Here is a 16951-nt window from a genome sequence, read left to right as displayed (position 1 = left end):
GCACCTGTTGTTCTTGTTTTCTGTAATCCTATACCACAGAATGGGAGGATAATGGTTGTGTGTGTTTTTTGTGCAGTTGACAGTGAACATTAGGGAAGGGATAGAGAGTATTACATTGAGGCTTTAAAGTGTCCTTGTTTTAATCTGTTGGAGTGTCAGTGCTGAGAACCCCACCGATCAGGAGAACAAGCAGGGAGAAGCGTGCGGTTATGTTCTTCACTCCCCATCTCATTTTGTTCACCATCCAATTTCTAGGGATGACCCCATAGATCGCCGTGAGCCGGGAAGTGAAGTGCATAACTACACACTTCTCCCCACTAGTCCTAATGATTGGTGGGGTTCTCCACACTGAGACCCCAACTAATCCAAACTTTTGACATATGTCTCTGTGACATGTCAAGACATTTTTTTTATTACATTTATTTTTTTTTTTTATAAAAAATAAACAAAAAATGACATTGTTACTTTAATAGCTGCCAGGTCAAGTCTATCAGACAATTTTAATTTTCATGAGTAGATAAGTTTTCAGATCTCGGTAGAAAATCTGAAGTCAGGCGCCACCAGCAAATTTTTAGACAAGTTGGCTTCTTGGTATCTAAAATTTGTCAAGCCTTGTGTATAGCTATATGCGCTCTTTTTTTTTTTTTTATTTTTATTTTTTTTTTAAACAAATAAAACAGCTAGAGACATGTCAAAAGTTTTGATTGTCTGTCTGTCTGTCTGTCTGTCTGTCTGTCTGTCTGTCTGTCTGGAGTTTCAGGGCTGAAAGCCCCACTGATCAGGAGAACAAATAGGAAGAAGAGCGCAACCGCGCACATTAGTCCCCGGCTCTCGACTATCTTTGTCTCACTGCTCCATTATAAGTCTATGGGGGCAGCAAGACAAAGATTGCTTGGGGCTGGGCAGTAAAGTGTGCTTCACTGCAGGAGATGCTCTCCATACACCTATAATGGAGCCTGTCTCCTGCAGAAAGAGGGAAAAGGCATTGAGCTGAAAAGTGCCTATCTAATGCTTAGCGGGTGGGGGTGGGTTTCAGCATTGAGACCCTAACAATCAAAGTTAATAGAATGTGAAGATTAAAAAAAAAAAGTGGCGCCACCCGCCAACGATCCAATACAAACTGAGATGAAATGTCAATACTGTTTATTATTGATGCATAAAACAACAATATATAAAATAAGTATTTGGGGCGCTCACACTATAAAATAGTTTATGATAGATAGATGGAGAGATCTCTCTATCTCATCTCTATCTCTCTCCTTGTGTTGCACGTAACCCCTCCTGCCAAAAAATGAACAACTAAGAAGGACTTTAAACAGACCTCTATAGATATAGAGAGATATATATCTATATGTGTGTGTATGGAAAAACTTGAAAATGTAGCTAGTTATACATAAAACTTTTATTTAAACCATAATACTGTTGGTAATAAGTGTCTTAGCAGGGCCCTTGCTATAGACACATATATATATATATATATATATATATATATATATATATATATATATATATATATATGACAATAATTAATTTATTATTAATAGATTAGTAAAATATATGAAGCGGTAGGACCGGATAAAATATCAATAATATTCCATATACAGCCACCTGAAGTCTTATTGAAAATACTCTCCAGACTAAGAATTCTAATTCATACAGATACAGTTCAATGGTCTGGTGCGGCGGCGTCCTCGTGGATCCAGAGGCAGAACAGGGGTGTTCCAACTGTTGAAAATGTGTATATGAGTCTTTTCACAGTCTTTAAGCAGGTGGTCTGTATTATTAGGGTGTGTAATTCAGCTAAACGTGTTTCAGGGAGATATTTCTTCAGTAGCCATAGTAGGGATATATTGCTACTGAAGAAGGGGTATCCCCAAAACGCGTTTAGCTGAACTATACACCCCAATAATACAGACCACCTGCTTAAAGACTGGGAAAAGACTCATATACGCATTTGCAACAGCTTGAACCCCTCCTGTTCAGGGACCACTGTTCAGGCGCGTGCAATTCTGCCTCTGGATCCACGAGGACGCCGCCTGTATACACCATCAACCACCATACCCCTCCGTACCCACCTGTTGGCCGTACGCAGATCTGTGCCACTCCGCAACAAGAACTGAGACTCCACTTACTGTGCGGACAATCATCCTTGGGCCGGCCTCACATCCGTGCCAGTCCTCGAGCAAAGATTGGGAGTCACCTTGCTGATGCATCACGCTATCTAATGAGGAATGAGGAGATCCTTCCATCCAGCGGTGTGGTGAGTTGTGCAAAGCACCAGACCATTGAACTGTATCTGTATGAATTATAATTCTTAGTCTGGAGAGTATTTTCAATAAGACTTCAGGCGGCTGTATATGGAATATTATTGATATTTTATCCGATCCTATGGCTTCATATATTTTACTAATCTATTAATATAATAATTCATTATTGTCATATATTTGTCTATAGCGAGGGCCCTGCTTAGACACTTATTACCAATAGTATTATGGTTTGAATAAAAGTTTTATGTATAACTAGCTACATTTTCAAGTTTTTACACACACACACACACACATATATATGTTGTTCATTTTTTGGCAGGAGGGGTTACGTGCAACACAAGTACCTAAAAAAAAAAAAAAAAAAAAAAAAAAAAAAAAAAAAAAAAAAAAAAAAAATATATATATATATATATATATATATATATATATATTTTCTTTTATCATTTATAAATGTATATAGAGGTCTGTTTTTAAGTCCTTTTTTAGTTGTTCATAAAACAACAAACAGAACATCCAGTGGTAAGATGTGTTTCAGGAGGCTTCTGCCTTTCTTATTTGCTTTTCTCAAAAGCTCGTTCCCAAGGCCCTGAAGTGCCCCGGCCTGGAATTCCACCCTGCATTTTTCTATTTCTTTTATAATAATTTGCATGATGTGTGTCTTGGAGGTCTCTTATAGCCATGTCTATGTCCATTTCCTCAGTAGACAGGTTCACTTAATTTATTTCAGCATCTTAAAGAGTTCCTGTCACCAAATAAAGATACAAAAATAATGTCACATTTGCGAGGTCCAATGTTCTGGCACCATGGGGGCTTTGTAAATACTTGTGGCCTTCAAATTCGGACAAATTTTTTCTCCAAAAGCGCATTGGAGCTTCTTCTCTTCTGAGCATTGTAGTTCACCCACAGAGCACTTTACATCCACATATGGGGTATGTTCTTACTCAGAAGAAGTGAGGCTACAAATTTTGGGGGGCTTTTTTTTCACTTGTGAAAATGAAAAATTTAGGGTAACACCAGGATTTTAGTGATTTTTATTTAATTTTTTCTCATTTTCCCATCCAACTTTAACGAAAATTGTCAAACACCTGTGGGATGTTAAGGCTCACTATACCCCTTGTTACGTTTCGTGAGGGGTATAGTTTCCAAAATGGGGTCACATGTGGGTATTGTTTTAGTTTATGTCAGAACCACTGTAAAATCATCCACCCCTGTGCAAATCACCAGTTAAGACCTTAAATGTACATGGTCCCATGTTGTGCACCTGCAGAGCACTTTGCGTCCATAAATGGGGTACTTTTGTACTCAGGAGAAATTGCTTTACAAATTTTGGGGGTCTTTTTTAAATTTTACCGCTTGTGAAAAGTAAAAGTATGGGGCAACACCAGCATATTAGTGTAAAAAATTAGTGCATACGCCACCAAAAGACCCTACGGCAGTGTTTCCCAAACAGGGTGTCTCCAGCTGTTGCAAAACTCCCAGCATGCCTTAACAGTCAGTGGTAACTGTGTAGTGGTATATGTATATGTACTGTTTTTTACTTTTTTTTATTTTGTATAGATATTTTTTTTTAGTACATTCACATGGGCGAGTTTACAGCTGGGAGTTTGAGCTGTGGCAGAAAATTTGCCACAGCTCCAACTTGCAGCGGAAAACTCACTGTAAACCCCCGCCCGTGTGAATGTACCCTTTTGCTGTCCGTGCATGCTGGGAGTTGCAGTTATGCGGCAGCTGGAGGCACACTGGTTGCAAAACACAGTTTGTTGCTTAACTCAGTGTTTCAAAACCAGTGTGCTTACAGCTGTGGCAAAACTACAACTCCCAGCATGTACGGTCTGCCAGTGCATGCTGGGAGTTGTAGTTTAGCAACAGCTGGAGGCACACTGGTTGTGAAACACTGAGTTAGGTAACAAGCTCTTTCACAACCAGTGTGCCTTCAGCTGTTGCAAAACTACAACACTCAGCATTCATTGACTGCCGAAGGGCATGCTGGGAGCTGTAGTTATGCAACAGCTGGAAGCACACTACTGCATCGCCAAACATGCCCTTTGGCTGTTTGTGCACGCTGGTTGTTGCAGTTATACAACAACTTATGGCACACTTTCTCATAGAAAAAAAGTGCCTTCAGCTGTTGCATAACTACAAGCCCCAGCATGCACAAACAGCCAAAGGGCATGCTGGGAGTTGTAGTTTTGCTACCAGCTGTTGCAAAACTACAACTCCCAGCAAGCCCTGGGAGTTGTTGCTTAGCAACAGCAAGAGGCAAACAACTCACCACCTGCTGTATCCTGCTGCCACCACTCAGGACACTGCTGCCTGGGAACCTCCGCCGGCGCTGCCGACTCCAGGGACCCTTCACCTCGATGCCAGGCAACACCGCATGCCCCGATGGACAGGTGAGGGACCCCCGACTTGGCGGATCGACCCCAGATCACCTCCCAGCAGGCTCGGTGATCGATCGGTCATCCGGACTAGAGATGAGTGAAGTTACAGCAATTCGATTCGTCACGAACCTCGCGGCTCGGCGGTTGTTGACTTTAGCCTGCATAAATTAGTTCAGCTTTCAGGTGCTCCGTCTGGAAAAGGTGGATACAGTCCTAGGAGAGAGTCTCCAGCCCCCCGGTGCACCTGAAAGCTGAACTAATTTATGCATGCTTAAGTCAGCAACCTCCGAGCCACGGGGTTCGTGACGAATCAAATTTACTGTAACTTTGCTCATCTCTAATCTGGACCGATCAATCACTCGATCGTGAGGTGGCACCCCTGCCACCTCACTCCTGCTGGTAAAGGGTAATGGGTGGCGTCTCAATGCCACCTATCACCCTTTTTTTTACTGGGTCACCGGAGACCCGATTGACCCGGAATCGCCGCTAATCGCCGGTCCCCCATGGGTTTGCATCGGGTTCCTGCTGAACGAATTCCCACGGGCGTACAGTTATGCCCTGGGTCCTTAAGTGGTAAAATAACTTTCCTATCAAAACAGCTTCTGTCTTTCTTACTCCTCTAGAAAGCTAAACGTCAATGAAACCAAGTTTATAGTAATCAAGAATATACATTTTATTGAGCATATATGCAAATAAAAAAAGAGACATACATGTTTCGCTCCAAGGCTTCTTCCAGGGCATCATTGACATCCCAGAAGAAGCCTTGGAGAGAAACGTTGGTTAGCGGAGGCTTGCACTAGTACTCATCTGCTTTTAAATGTTTTTATTGTTCTTTTAAATTATTTTTTTTTTTATTTTTTTTTTTGCCTATATGTTTTACAAAATGTATATAATTGATTTTTTGCTTCTATTCCTTATGGCGTAGATCTTGAACGTTAGGGACTTATGGTTAGAATTTGGCTCCTCTAGAAAGCTGCTTAAAGGGGTACTCCACTGGAAAACATACTTATTTTTTTATTTTTTTTCATTAACTGGTGCCATGAAGTTAAACAGATTTGTAAATGACTTCTATTTAAAAGTCTTAATCATTTCAGTACTTATCAGCTGCTGTATACTACAGAGGAAGTTCTTTCCTTTTTGAATTTCTTTTCAGTCTGACCACAGTACTCTCCGCTAACTTCTCTATCCATGTCAGGAACTGTGCAGGGCAGGATAGGTTTGCTATGGGGATTTGCTCCTGCTCTGGACAGTTCCTGACATGGACAGATGTGTCAGCAGAGAGCACTGTGGTCAGACAGAAAGGAAGTTAAAAAGGGAGAAGCTAAGTACAGGAAGGATAAAGATTTTTAAATGGAAGTAATTTACAAATCTGTTTAACTTTCTGGCACCAGTTGATAAAGTTTTGGCCTGAAACTCGGACATAAAGGGTAGTTCTTACCGCCTGCCTTCATCTACTCTGCCGTCGCTGCAGTTCTCTGTAGTCTGTGTGCGGCTCCTGTTTTACCATTGTGTTGATCTGACAGACATGAAAGTGTTCTGCAGAGTTTGGAGCTCTTCTTCTTAGTGAAGCACTGCGCTATTATCAGCAGTTTTCAGAAGTATCTGGTGGTTAATGGAAACGCAGTGACAGATGCTGCTCCACGCTGAGGAGCTTTGGTGTCCCAGGATCCTCCCATTATGACAAGTCTCGGTAAACAAATAATAATGCAAAGGGAACAACAGCTCTCAGTGAAACATATGCTGCCTATAAAGCTGGACGGGCTTGTTCTTTATTAGAATTCACATTAATATGACATCAGGAGAGCGCACTATTGAGAAAAATGCACAGGATGCAAAACCAAATACTTTCTAATTGGGAGGAACAGGTGGCTTTAGGTTAGCGCCGAGTCCCATATGAATACATTGTGCTTTTCTGTGTATACTCATGTCTGGTTCATAGAAACTGCTGAGTGTGCCGCCATACAAGTACAGCCGCCTGGTCCCTCTGGTTTAGATGTTACTACATTCTTTCACATCTAATGTGTTACCATGTAATCCCTTGTATTAGGGTGCTTTCACACCACGTTTTGTACTTAAGGTTCCAAATACGGTTGGGAGGAGGGGGAGCGGGGGTTAATTGTGGCGCCCGCACTCAGCCGTATTCGGGAACCGTATTTAATGCATGTCTATGAGCCGACCGGAGTGAACCGCAGCCTCCGGTCGGCTGCGTTTTCGGCCGTATGCGGTTTCCCGACCGTAGGCAAAAACGCGGCTGACCAGTACAGGCAATAGATTCGAACAAAGAAAATATAGACCACTAAACTGTAACCGTGACTATCCTGAAATGGGCAGCAAAGAGCAGATACGAGCTGACATTTTAGGGTTGGCATGGCAGTCTCTGACACCCAGGTCCCGGCATACAAATGGAGAACAGAAAGAAACAGGGGCACTAGCTTAGCTAAGGGAAAAAGATCTACAAGTGACTAGTTTAAAATGCTTATTTAGTCATAAATTAAATACATACATAATCAATAAAAAAATATATAAATATAAAATTTTTTTTCCTTCAAATACATATTTCTGTTCTTTGTTTAAAACTTTTTTTTAACAGTTTGCAATTAGATTGTTTCCCCTTTTTAACTCGTCAGAAACATGTTCTGTTTCTATTGTCTGAGAGTAAATGTTTTTTTTTATTTAATATTTTTGAACATTATTAAAGGGGTTCTCTGGGGAACTAAACCCATAGCCCATCCTTTCCCTCTCACCAAACTATTTATTTGTCTAAAATATCCTTCATTAGATATATAGAGCAGTTTCCCTTTTTCAGCTGTCACTTGCATGCAGGGAATGAGAGAAAGACGCCATTATCTGATCCTGCATGTCTTTGTGGAAACCCCTTCACACGTTATTTTTTATTTTTGTTTTGCTGGTTTTCCGCTGCGTATTTGAATGTGGGCGGGCTCTTCTCGGCTGTCCGTAGCAGATTTTCCGTGTTGGAATTTACGCTGCGGAAAATCCGCCGCAGTCCCTACTGACTTCAGTGGGGCTTGTGGTGGATTTTCCGCAGCGTAAATGTCTCCGTGGAAAATCTGCTGCGGACAGCTAAGAAGAGCCCACCCCCTTTCAAATATGCAGCAGAAAACCCGCAAAAACTAATAGCGTGTGAACGCACCCTCAGGGAGGCTAGCAGCCACCATCCTGGAATACAAACACCATGTGATTTCTGGCTTCACAGCCACACCACCCCTACCCTCCCCCTCCCTGTGTTAGGATCTTGCAGGCAGAGAAACCCAGTGTCCTCAACACATAACATCGCTATTTTCCTGCTGTAGATCTTAACACTGACTGCTGCCATTCAGAGCATAGCATGATTTATTGCTGGGGGGGGAAGGATAGTTTGAAAGAAATGACAGTACAGTGTAAAAAGTGTGCTGCTGACAAAAAACACAGCATGCACACAGATAGCAAGAGCAATTGGCCGGCAGCCATTACACAGAGCTGCACTGACTGTTGGGAGTTTTAGTCTGGGCTGCAAGCAAGGAAAAATAATATTTGGGAGACAACAGGGGCCACAGGAGGTGGCAAAATCTCATGGATAACTACAGGGGACACAAAGAGGTATTGTGGCTTTGCATATGTATTTTTCCTAACTACCCCAGAGCACACCTTTTTTAAGGGGAGTTTCTTATATGCTCTGATAACAGCATTTAGAGGGATGCTATCATGCAACATACATGGAAAACAACAGGAGTGGGTCTAAAATACAGAAAAAGATGCAAATCTTTTCATTATAGTTTTTCTGTGTCGCTTTTTTTTTTTTTTTTACTCCTGGTTTAAGCAAAAAATACTTACTGCTGTTTGTACTATTTGTAAATGCCCCTTAAATTGAACGGAATGGGGCTGTGGATTAATGTAAAACCTGGGTGAGTCTATAACAAAACACTAAAAATGGGAAAACAAAGGTAAAATAAAAAGAGTATAGTAAAGATCCCATTCCCATACATGTGGTGCCAATTTACTTGGACTGCTGGAGTAGAATTATAATAAAAGCAATGTTTGAAGAGTACCATTCGCTTTAATGGAACTCGGCTGTGAAAGTACACACAAACTGAGGGCGAGGGTGGCACTGTTTTTAGAAGAAACCACCTAATACTTTGGCATATCTATTGCTCACTGTGCGCCACTTTCTGAGATATTTGCCAGCTATGAAGTGGCATATTTTTTTCTTGCCATTTCCAACATTTTCTGGCATAAACTGTGGTAAATCTGTTGGGGGTGGGTGCAGGAGGTTTAATCCCAGCCTCACTGCCTAATTTTCTTAATGCAAAACAGGCTTGCACAAAAATCGCCTTCCCAAAGTTTTCAACTCACATAAAAAAAATAAATAAAAAAAAAAAATAGCGTTGGCCATAAAGAATTCCCTCCTGTTTATTCTGTTCCAAAAAGGATTGAAAAAAACCCACAGAATATACTAATTCTCTACTTAAAGTGTACCATATCACAGAAAATAAATAATGCTTCTATATGTTACTCACCAGGTCAAGCAGATGTGTTTTTGATTTATTTATTTTATTTTTTGTGTCTAGCTTATGTATCTGGCTTACAAATCCCTCTGTTCTGCTGCTCACTCATTCAGACATCCACTGCTCAGGTGCTTGCCCAAGGCAATCACTGAGCCTGCCCACACTCACCATTCATTCACTTTCTCTGATGTCTGATGTGCTGTGCTGGGTCTTTTGTTCGAATCACTGCAGGCTGCTCTGTAACCCCCTCCTCTATGTTTTCATGCTGTAGTCTGATAGGACAGGAGTGAGCACAGAGGAGTGCCAGTCCCGCCCTTACTTCCTGGATTGTCGCAACCTATGCTTCAGCTGGGACAAACATAATGCTGCAGACGGACAGGATTATATTCTGGATGGTGTGGGGACCTCTAGTGGTCTTTTTTTATAAGCAAGGATTTTTTTTTTTTTTTTAAAGTAAGTTTTTTTGGGGAGATAAATTAGAAAGATTAATGTTTTACCAAGATGCACAGCATATAAAGTTTTTTACTCTGGCAGTGCCCATTTAAATCCTGATAGATAAGCAAAAAGTAAGTAAGTACAGTGACCCCCCCCCCCCCCCCCCGACCTACAATGGCCCCGACATACGATCATTTCAACATACGATGGCCTCTCAGAGGCCATCGCATGTTGACGGCAGCATCAACATGCGATGCTTTTGTATGTCGGGGCCATCGCATAAACGGCTATCCAGACTGCTTCAGCCATTTAAAGTGTGCTGCGGTGATGATCACTCACCTGTCCCCGGCGTTCCGGACCGTCCTCTTCAGGATCACCTGCATGGCCGTTGCTCTCCTTCATCGGCATCACGTCACCATGCACGCTGTCCCGTCATCCAATAGGAGCAGCGTGCACAGTGACATGATGACGGTGATGAAGAGCGACGATCCCGTGCAGCAGTGACGGTCCGGAGTGGCGGGGACAACCCAGGGATGCGGCGACATCCAGGGCAGCGGTGACGGTCCGGAGCGGCGGGGACAGGTGAGTATAACTTCCTAGACTTATCATTGCATGGATCCCTCAACATACGATGGTTGTCCACCACTGCTCCACATTAAGGACTCTGCCAGGCTCTCTCTTTGCCACCATCTGGGACCGCCGCACAGAGGATCCAGTGTGCCTTACCATCCAGGCACTGCCACAACAATACCTGTTTACAGTGCGGACTGCCCGAGTTGTTACATAAGACCGGTAACATATTTGAATTGCTACAAACTGTCTAGCATTATAAAAAGGACACATTCTGCATATATGTATATGAATGTGGTAACCAGCCACCTAAATAGCGTATTATTTTTGCCTCGTACGTGGCTTGCTTTGTGTAATAGGTATCTGCTTATCTAGAATAGGCATTTCCCTGTTGCACACAAGAAACTACTATTCATGCCAGTGGTATAAATATACATATATTCTTTTTATGCATTAATATCTATTGCCTGTGTCTTATGTGTTCTCCACACAGGGCCCTGTGAGGAGTAACCTTTTACATTGTTATTTTAATAAATTTAACATATATTATTATTGAAGCACGACCCAATATTATTTTTTCTATAACTATAAACCCAAATTTAGTATATTTATACTCGCCTAGAAGGTCCGGGCAAAAGTATTTGTTTCTAATTTACAAATCTGTTTAACTTTCTGGAGCCAGTTGATATATAAAAAAAAAGTTTTTTTTTTTTCCTGGAATACCCCTTTTAATTTCCTATTGTCTGGAACGCTTGATATCTGCAGTATCTGTACTCACCTTGGGGAAATTATTAGACATCACTATTACATTCTCGCTGAATGCCTGATTTACTGGTTATGCCACCTCTGTGTATATAGAACATAATATAAAATTCTTAAATGTATTTTTGTTTTCTATACTTGTGTGAATGCACCTTGAGATTTTGTATGCAAACGTTTCCAGAGAAAGCTATGCTATCGCTCTTTACACGCTCTTTTTATGTGTTCTTTAGGGAGAAGGATCTGGAGGCTAAATTTATTATTGAAATGGAAGGCAAGAAAACAACGATTACCAATATAAAGGCAAGTGTGATGCAATGTTTAGTTTTGATGAATGTTGCAGTTTTAGCGATACCCGGGGGTTTCATCTACAGAGAAGTTAATATGCTTTAATATGCCTGCATGCCTTTTTTATGATGATTACGTTCAGGCAAGGTGGAATTAATAAGTGCATATAATGGCCTTCAGAATAATAATATGGCTCGGCAGAGAACAGCTGTGGATGTATACAGTATATACCCGTGATACATACATATGATATATTGGAGCTAGGGATCTGTATTCAAGTGCTTAGGAAAAAACACTGCTTCTTCTGACCGCTCAAGATAAACAACCCCTGCCATCTTTATGGCCTATTCCATTTAGAAGTTTTTCAGACATATTTGTGTCTGGGAAAAAGAGAATATATCATCCAGCTCCATTCGGACCCTCAAATTTAACAGGAAGAATACTCAGCTATTCCTTGCATAAAAACAGCGCTGACTGTGTCCATCTTTTAATAGGCCGTGCACTTTCTTAGAGTCTGTTCACATTTGGCTAGCCGTCAGACATTTACATTTGTATACATAAGAAATATATGTTTTGCAGTTATAATTCTAACTAAACAGCAATATTCCTACATTTTCACCCCAGTTCAGTTCCATCCTTACACATAGAGGTTTTCATCATTGCAGTTTGGTCATGTGACCACCACTTAGACCATCAGTCCAGTACATACTTTTCTAGAGAATAAATCAGTCTCTTTTGGCTGTTTCTCCATGGACTTCCTCACCACTTCACAAATAGCTACTGATATCTCTGACACTTCCCACCAAGTCATTTCCTCTGTACGCCCATAGATAGGAAGCAACAATCTTTTAGCCGTATGCAATATATAAGGGAACAAGAGTGCAGTGATATAGTACGTAAGTCCACACAATGAATAGAGAGAGTTATAACCTCCCCCTACACCGACCAGCCAACTTACACTGCTTGTGTCAACTGTGTTGAGAATCTCCAATATACAGTGCATTCACAATGTCTTCAGACCTTTTCACAGATTTTATGTTGAGGCCTTGTGCTAAAATGACAACAATTAAAGTTTTCTCCCATCAGTCTACACTCAATACCTCATAATTAAAATGTGTTAAAACTGAATTTTAGACATTTTTTATTCTATTTATACATTTTTTAGAAGAAGAAAAATAAAGTTTGGCATGGACATAAGTATTCAGACCCTTTGCAATGACATATAAAATTTTGCTCTGGCTCCTCTCATTTCTTTTGATCATCTCTAAGATGTTTCTGCTACTTGATTGGGGTCACCTGTGATACATTTAGGTGATTGGACATGATTTGAAAAGCCACACATGTCTAAATAAGGTCTCACAGCTGAAAATGTATATCAGACAAAAAATAAGCAATCAGGTAGAAAGAACTGCCTATAGAGCTCAGAGACAGGATTGTGTGGAGGCACATATCTGGAGAACGGGACAAACACATTTCTGCTGCACTCAAAGTTCTCAAGAACACAGTGGCCTCTGTTAACTTTAAAGGGGTACTCCGCTGAAAACATTTTATCCTCTATCTAAAGGATAGGGGATAAGATATCTAATTGTGGTGGTCCCCTATCATTCGGCGCACAAAGCGGACTCCGCACCATGCCAGATGACTGGTGAACACGGCCGCCATGCCCCCTCCATTCATGTTTATGGGAGGAGGCGGTGTGGTGGGCCGTCCATCGCTGAAGCTTCAAGCGGGACCCCCCCCCGCGATTAGACTTCTTATTCCCTATCCTTTGGATAGGGGATAAGATGTTTTCAGCGGAGTACTCCTTTTAAATGGAAAAAGATTGGAACAACCAGGACTAGAGTTGAGCTAGCGGGGGTTCTTGGCTCTCAGAACTCTCAAACATATTGGGTCTGAGCAGCGCCTGCAACTGGACAGCTGCGAGCACAGCACTTGCTTTAATCATTGCTTGTCTAATTGCTATGCGCTAGCCCAGCAAGAATCCGCTTCTAAATACTCAATGTGGGAAAATGGCTGTAGGGTGCTGAAGAGCAATTCTACTTAGCTTTGTAGTTATTTGGGGCCTGGGGATATGTCACTATATAGAATTTGCTTTCTCAACCCTGGGAAAGCTGAGCTAAAGCCAGTTATACTTATTCAACTTTTTTTTGAAGCATAGTAATTGCTTACATTATTATGTTTTTATTTTTTTTTTATTTTTATTTTTTCACTTTTACTGTGGGGCTTTTCCATGGATGTATAATGGAAAGTTGTCTAACTTTCTAATTCTTCCTCAGTGTTGAGAGCTCTATTTATCATCAGTGAATAGAACCATCCTGGGCTGGGAGTCTATAAAGTTTGCTATTGTTGCATTTAACTGGACTTGTTTACTAAAAAATCATTAAGAAGTTAAATCTGGTAGTTACCTCTATTGTGTATTCCATGCTTGAAATACTACTACTGTTTGTTTGGGCAGATAAATTATATTTTCCTTTTCAAGAAATCCTGTTTCTGTAGATGACTTGTAAGCTATGGACACCTTTTGCATTCAATCTGTATTGCATTGTAGGTATATTATCACATTTAAAATTGATTTTATTTAAAAATATTGGGCCACTTGTCTCCTGGAGCTTGTGTGTCTTATAATACATTACAAGCTGCTGGATGAAATTCAGAGCTTATTCTGTCAGACCAGCTCTACAATCGCCCAAGGACTGCAGCCCCACTCTCTGCCCATCTAAATTTTAATTTAAACTGTTATCTGTGTAAATATTAACTTTGCTTTATTGATTTTTTTTTTTCAAGATATCATTTTATGCTAGTGTTCATGAGAGCAGAAAGAGAAGCTGCAGATGGAGCAGAGAGCAGCTCTGACGGAATGACCACTGAATGGCATCCAGCAGCTTATATTGTATTATTAGACACACTAGCTGAAGAAGATTGCTTGTCGATCAGATATATCAAAAGTTGTTGATGGTGATTGTGAGTTATTAGCCGGGAAAGCAGGCGGCATTTCGCTTTGCTCACCGGCCAGCCGAGAAGGCCATACAGTTCTCTGCATAGACTTTTAAATGTTTTAATTACTAAATAACAAAATGCAATAATACAACTTCTACAAAGGTATCATAGCCTTTAAAGGGGTACTCTGCCCCAAGATACCTTATCATCTATGCAAAGGATAGGGGATAAGATGTCTGATTGCGGAGGTCCTGCGTGTAATCTCTGTGCAGCACCCAGCGTTCTAAACGGTATGTGGCAGGGGTCGTGATGTCACACCACGCCCCCTCATGATTTCACAGCACTCCTCTCCATTCATGTCTATGGGAGGGGGGGTGTGTGATGGCTGCCATGTCCCCTCCCATAGACATGAATGAAGGGTTGGGCCATGACGTCACAAGGGGGTGTGGCGTGACGTCATGTCCATGGCCGCTCAAACGTTCTGAAAATAACTTTCAGAGCTTCGGGTGCTGCATGGCGATCAGACATCTTATCCTTGGGATAGGGGATAAAATGTCTAGGGGCGGAGTACCCCTTTGAACTATCAACTGACCATTACTGGTTCAGCAGATGAAACCCCTGGTTATCAGCTGATATTGCCGGGGATGTTGCAACCAGGCACACCATTCCTCTGCAGCAGCATATGCACAGCCTCTTTGTCCATAGTAGTTTGCTGCTCTTTCTTAGCAGCTGCTTACTGTGGCTTTTAGTGGACAGCGGTAATAGAGGCCGTTCACGTCTTAGCTTATGATACACTATGTTCCCTTTCAGAGAATTTTCCAGGACATTAAAGGGAATCTCTTAGCTGTATTTTGTGCTAAATACTACAGCTCCCATTGGATTGCTGATCGGCAAGAGGTACTGTGGGTCGGACCCTTTCTGATCTGATTGGCCATCAATATTCAAGGAAATCTGTCAGCTCTATTTGCTGCTAAGAGCTGCAGGCACCTTCTGGATAGCTGTTAGGGTATAAAATAAGCTGTAGCTTTCCTGAAGCTGATGGTGGTTTCTAAACTTGGTTTCTAAGCTGATTGAAGGGTCTGGGGCACATTGGTGACCACTGCACTATTGGCTGTACCTGTTAGAGCAGCTAGGTCTCATTGACTTCAATAGGAATACGCTACAGAGAGCTGCAGTACCAGGCACATCCACTACAAAAATAGTGGATAGTGATACTATACAGTCCTGATAAAACAATATATACATTATAATAATCATATATTTTTTTATCTTCATTTTGTGTTCTTCTCAGCCTAGCGTCTTCTATGCAGGTCATGAATAGAAACCATACATTAGCTGTAAGCGCTCTGATCCCCTGGTTGTAGAATAGCTTTCTCTCTGTTCGCTTTGTCAACTGGAATTTGTTTAATGTTTCTGTGTATAAATCCTTGTGGCTAAGACGTCTTCTCTTCTCCTTGAGTTAATTAATCATATCCTTGCCACTAGGGAGTTTAGGATTTCATGAAATTGCTATTGAAACCCTTTAGCCGAGGGTGATATGGGGATATTGTGTGTAAATAACGCGGCAGTGATATGTCTTATCCTCGGATGAATCCCTCTAATTTTGCATTTATTTTGTGCAGTTGCCTGATGGGGTCACCGGGGACTCTGGTCGAGATCGCACGAAAATATTCACCTATGACTTTTCCTACTTCTCGGCAGATTGTAAAAATCCCAACTATGTGTCTCAAGAACGGGTAAGACGTCTTCGGAGTCTGCCATCAATTCTCTTTATTTCTTTCTGGGCATTTCATTTTAATGAAGTACTGATGTGGAATGGGATTGTAAAGCTGCAATAATCTTCCTGTATGAACTGCGGAGGCTGCTGCTTTATATTCACTGATAGCCCTTTTATATAGTAGCTGCTCTCAGAATGTGCTTATTGTTTGAAGGGGAACTTGGGTTTTACTGGAATTTTGGCAAGCTTCAGGCTTCAGATTTATTGTGAATGCAAGAGAAGAAATACAGAAATGGAATAGAATAATATTTGTGTTCTACAAGCCTTTAGGGAGAGATTCTACTTCTTTAGTAATATGGGTTTATTCTTTTAAGTTTTTTTTTTTTTTCTTTAATTTTGCATGTTAAGTACTGCACCTGCTTGTACATAAAAGTGGTGCCAGGCTCCCCAGTTTTCGAGTAAAGTAGCAACAAACTAAATTACTGCTTGATGAAAATTCTTCACTTGCCAGTTGGCAAATAGGGGGGATGGAAACCAGCTCGCATGTCCAGTAGGTGCCCCAATGTATAGTGCACAGATCTCTCCTGTGCTATGGAACTTAAAGGGGTACTTTGCTGCTCAGTGTTTGGAACTAACTGTTCCGAACGCTGGAGTCGGCACCGGGAGCTCGTGAGGTCATAGCCCCGCCCCCTTCATGACATCACACCCCGTCCCCTTAAGGCAAGTCTATGGGAGGGGGCGTTACTGCTGTCACACCCCCTCCCATAGACTTGCATTGAGGGGGTGTGACCATAGTGCCATAATAAGCAGAAATTACTTATACTTAAAGGGGTACTCTGGTGGAAAACTTTTTTCAACTGGTGCCAGAAAGTTAAACAGATTTGTAAATTGCTTCTATTAAAAAAATCTTAATCCTCTCAGTTCTTATTAGCTGGGGAATACTACAGAGGAAATTCTTTTCTTTTTGGAACACAGAGCTCTCTGCTGACATCACGAGCACAGTGCTCTCTGCTGACATGTCTGTCCATTTTAAGAACTGTCCAGAGAAGGAGCAAATCCCCATAGCAAACATATACTGCTCTGGACCAGTTCCTA

The 16951-nt window shown here is 41.4% G+C and overlaps 1 protein-coding gene across 3 annotated transcripts in view; it reads left to right on the top strand.

The window, feature by feature from the left end:
* The window catches only part of KIF16B (kinesin family member 16B), a 372668-nt gene that overhangs the window by 13757 nt on the left and 341960 nt on the right, over positions 1-16951 (top strand). For all 3 annotated transcript variants that reach the window (XM_056567898.1, XM_056567896.1, XM_056567899.1), the window contains exons 2-3: positions 11148-11217; positions 15762-15875. In XM_056567898.1, the coding sequence (XP_056423873.1) occupies positions 11148-11217; positions 15762-15875 (184 nt within the window). The remainder of the gene's footprint in view (positions 1-11147; positions 11218-15761; positions 15876-16951) is intronic.

Source organism: Hyla sarda, chromosome 3 (genome assembly GCF_029499605.1).
Source record: "Hyla sarda isolate aHylSar1 chromosome 3, aHylSar1.hap1, whole genome shotgun sequence".
Lineage (NCBI taxonomy): Eukaryota > Metazoa > Chordata > Amphibia > Anura > Hylidae > Hyla > Hyla sarda.
The sequence above is the reverse complement of the archived record's forward strand: the minus strand, read 5'-3'. Positions and strand labels throughout refer to the sequence as shown.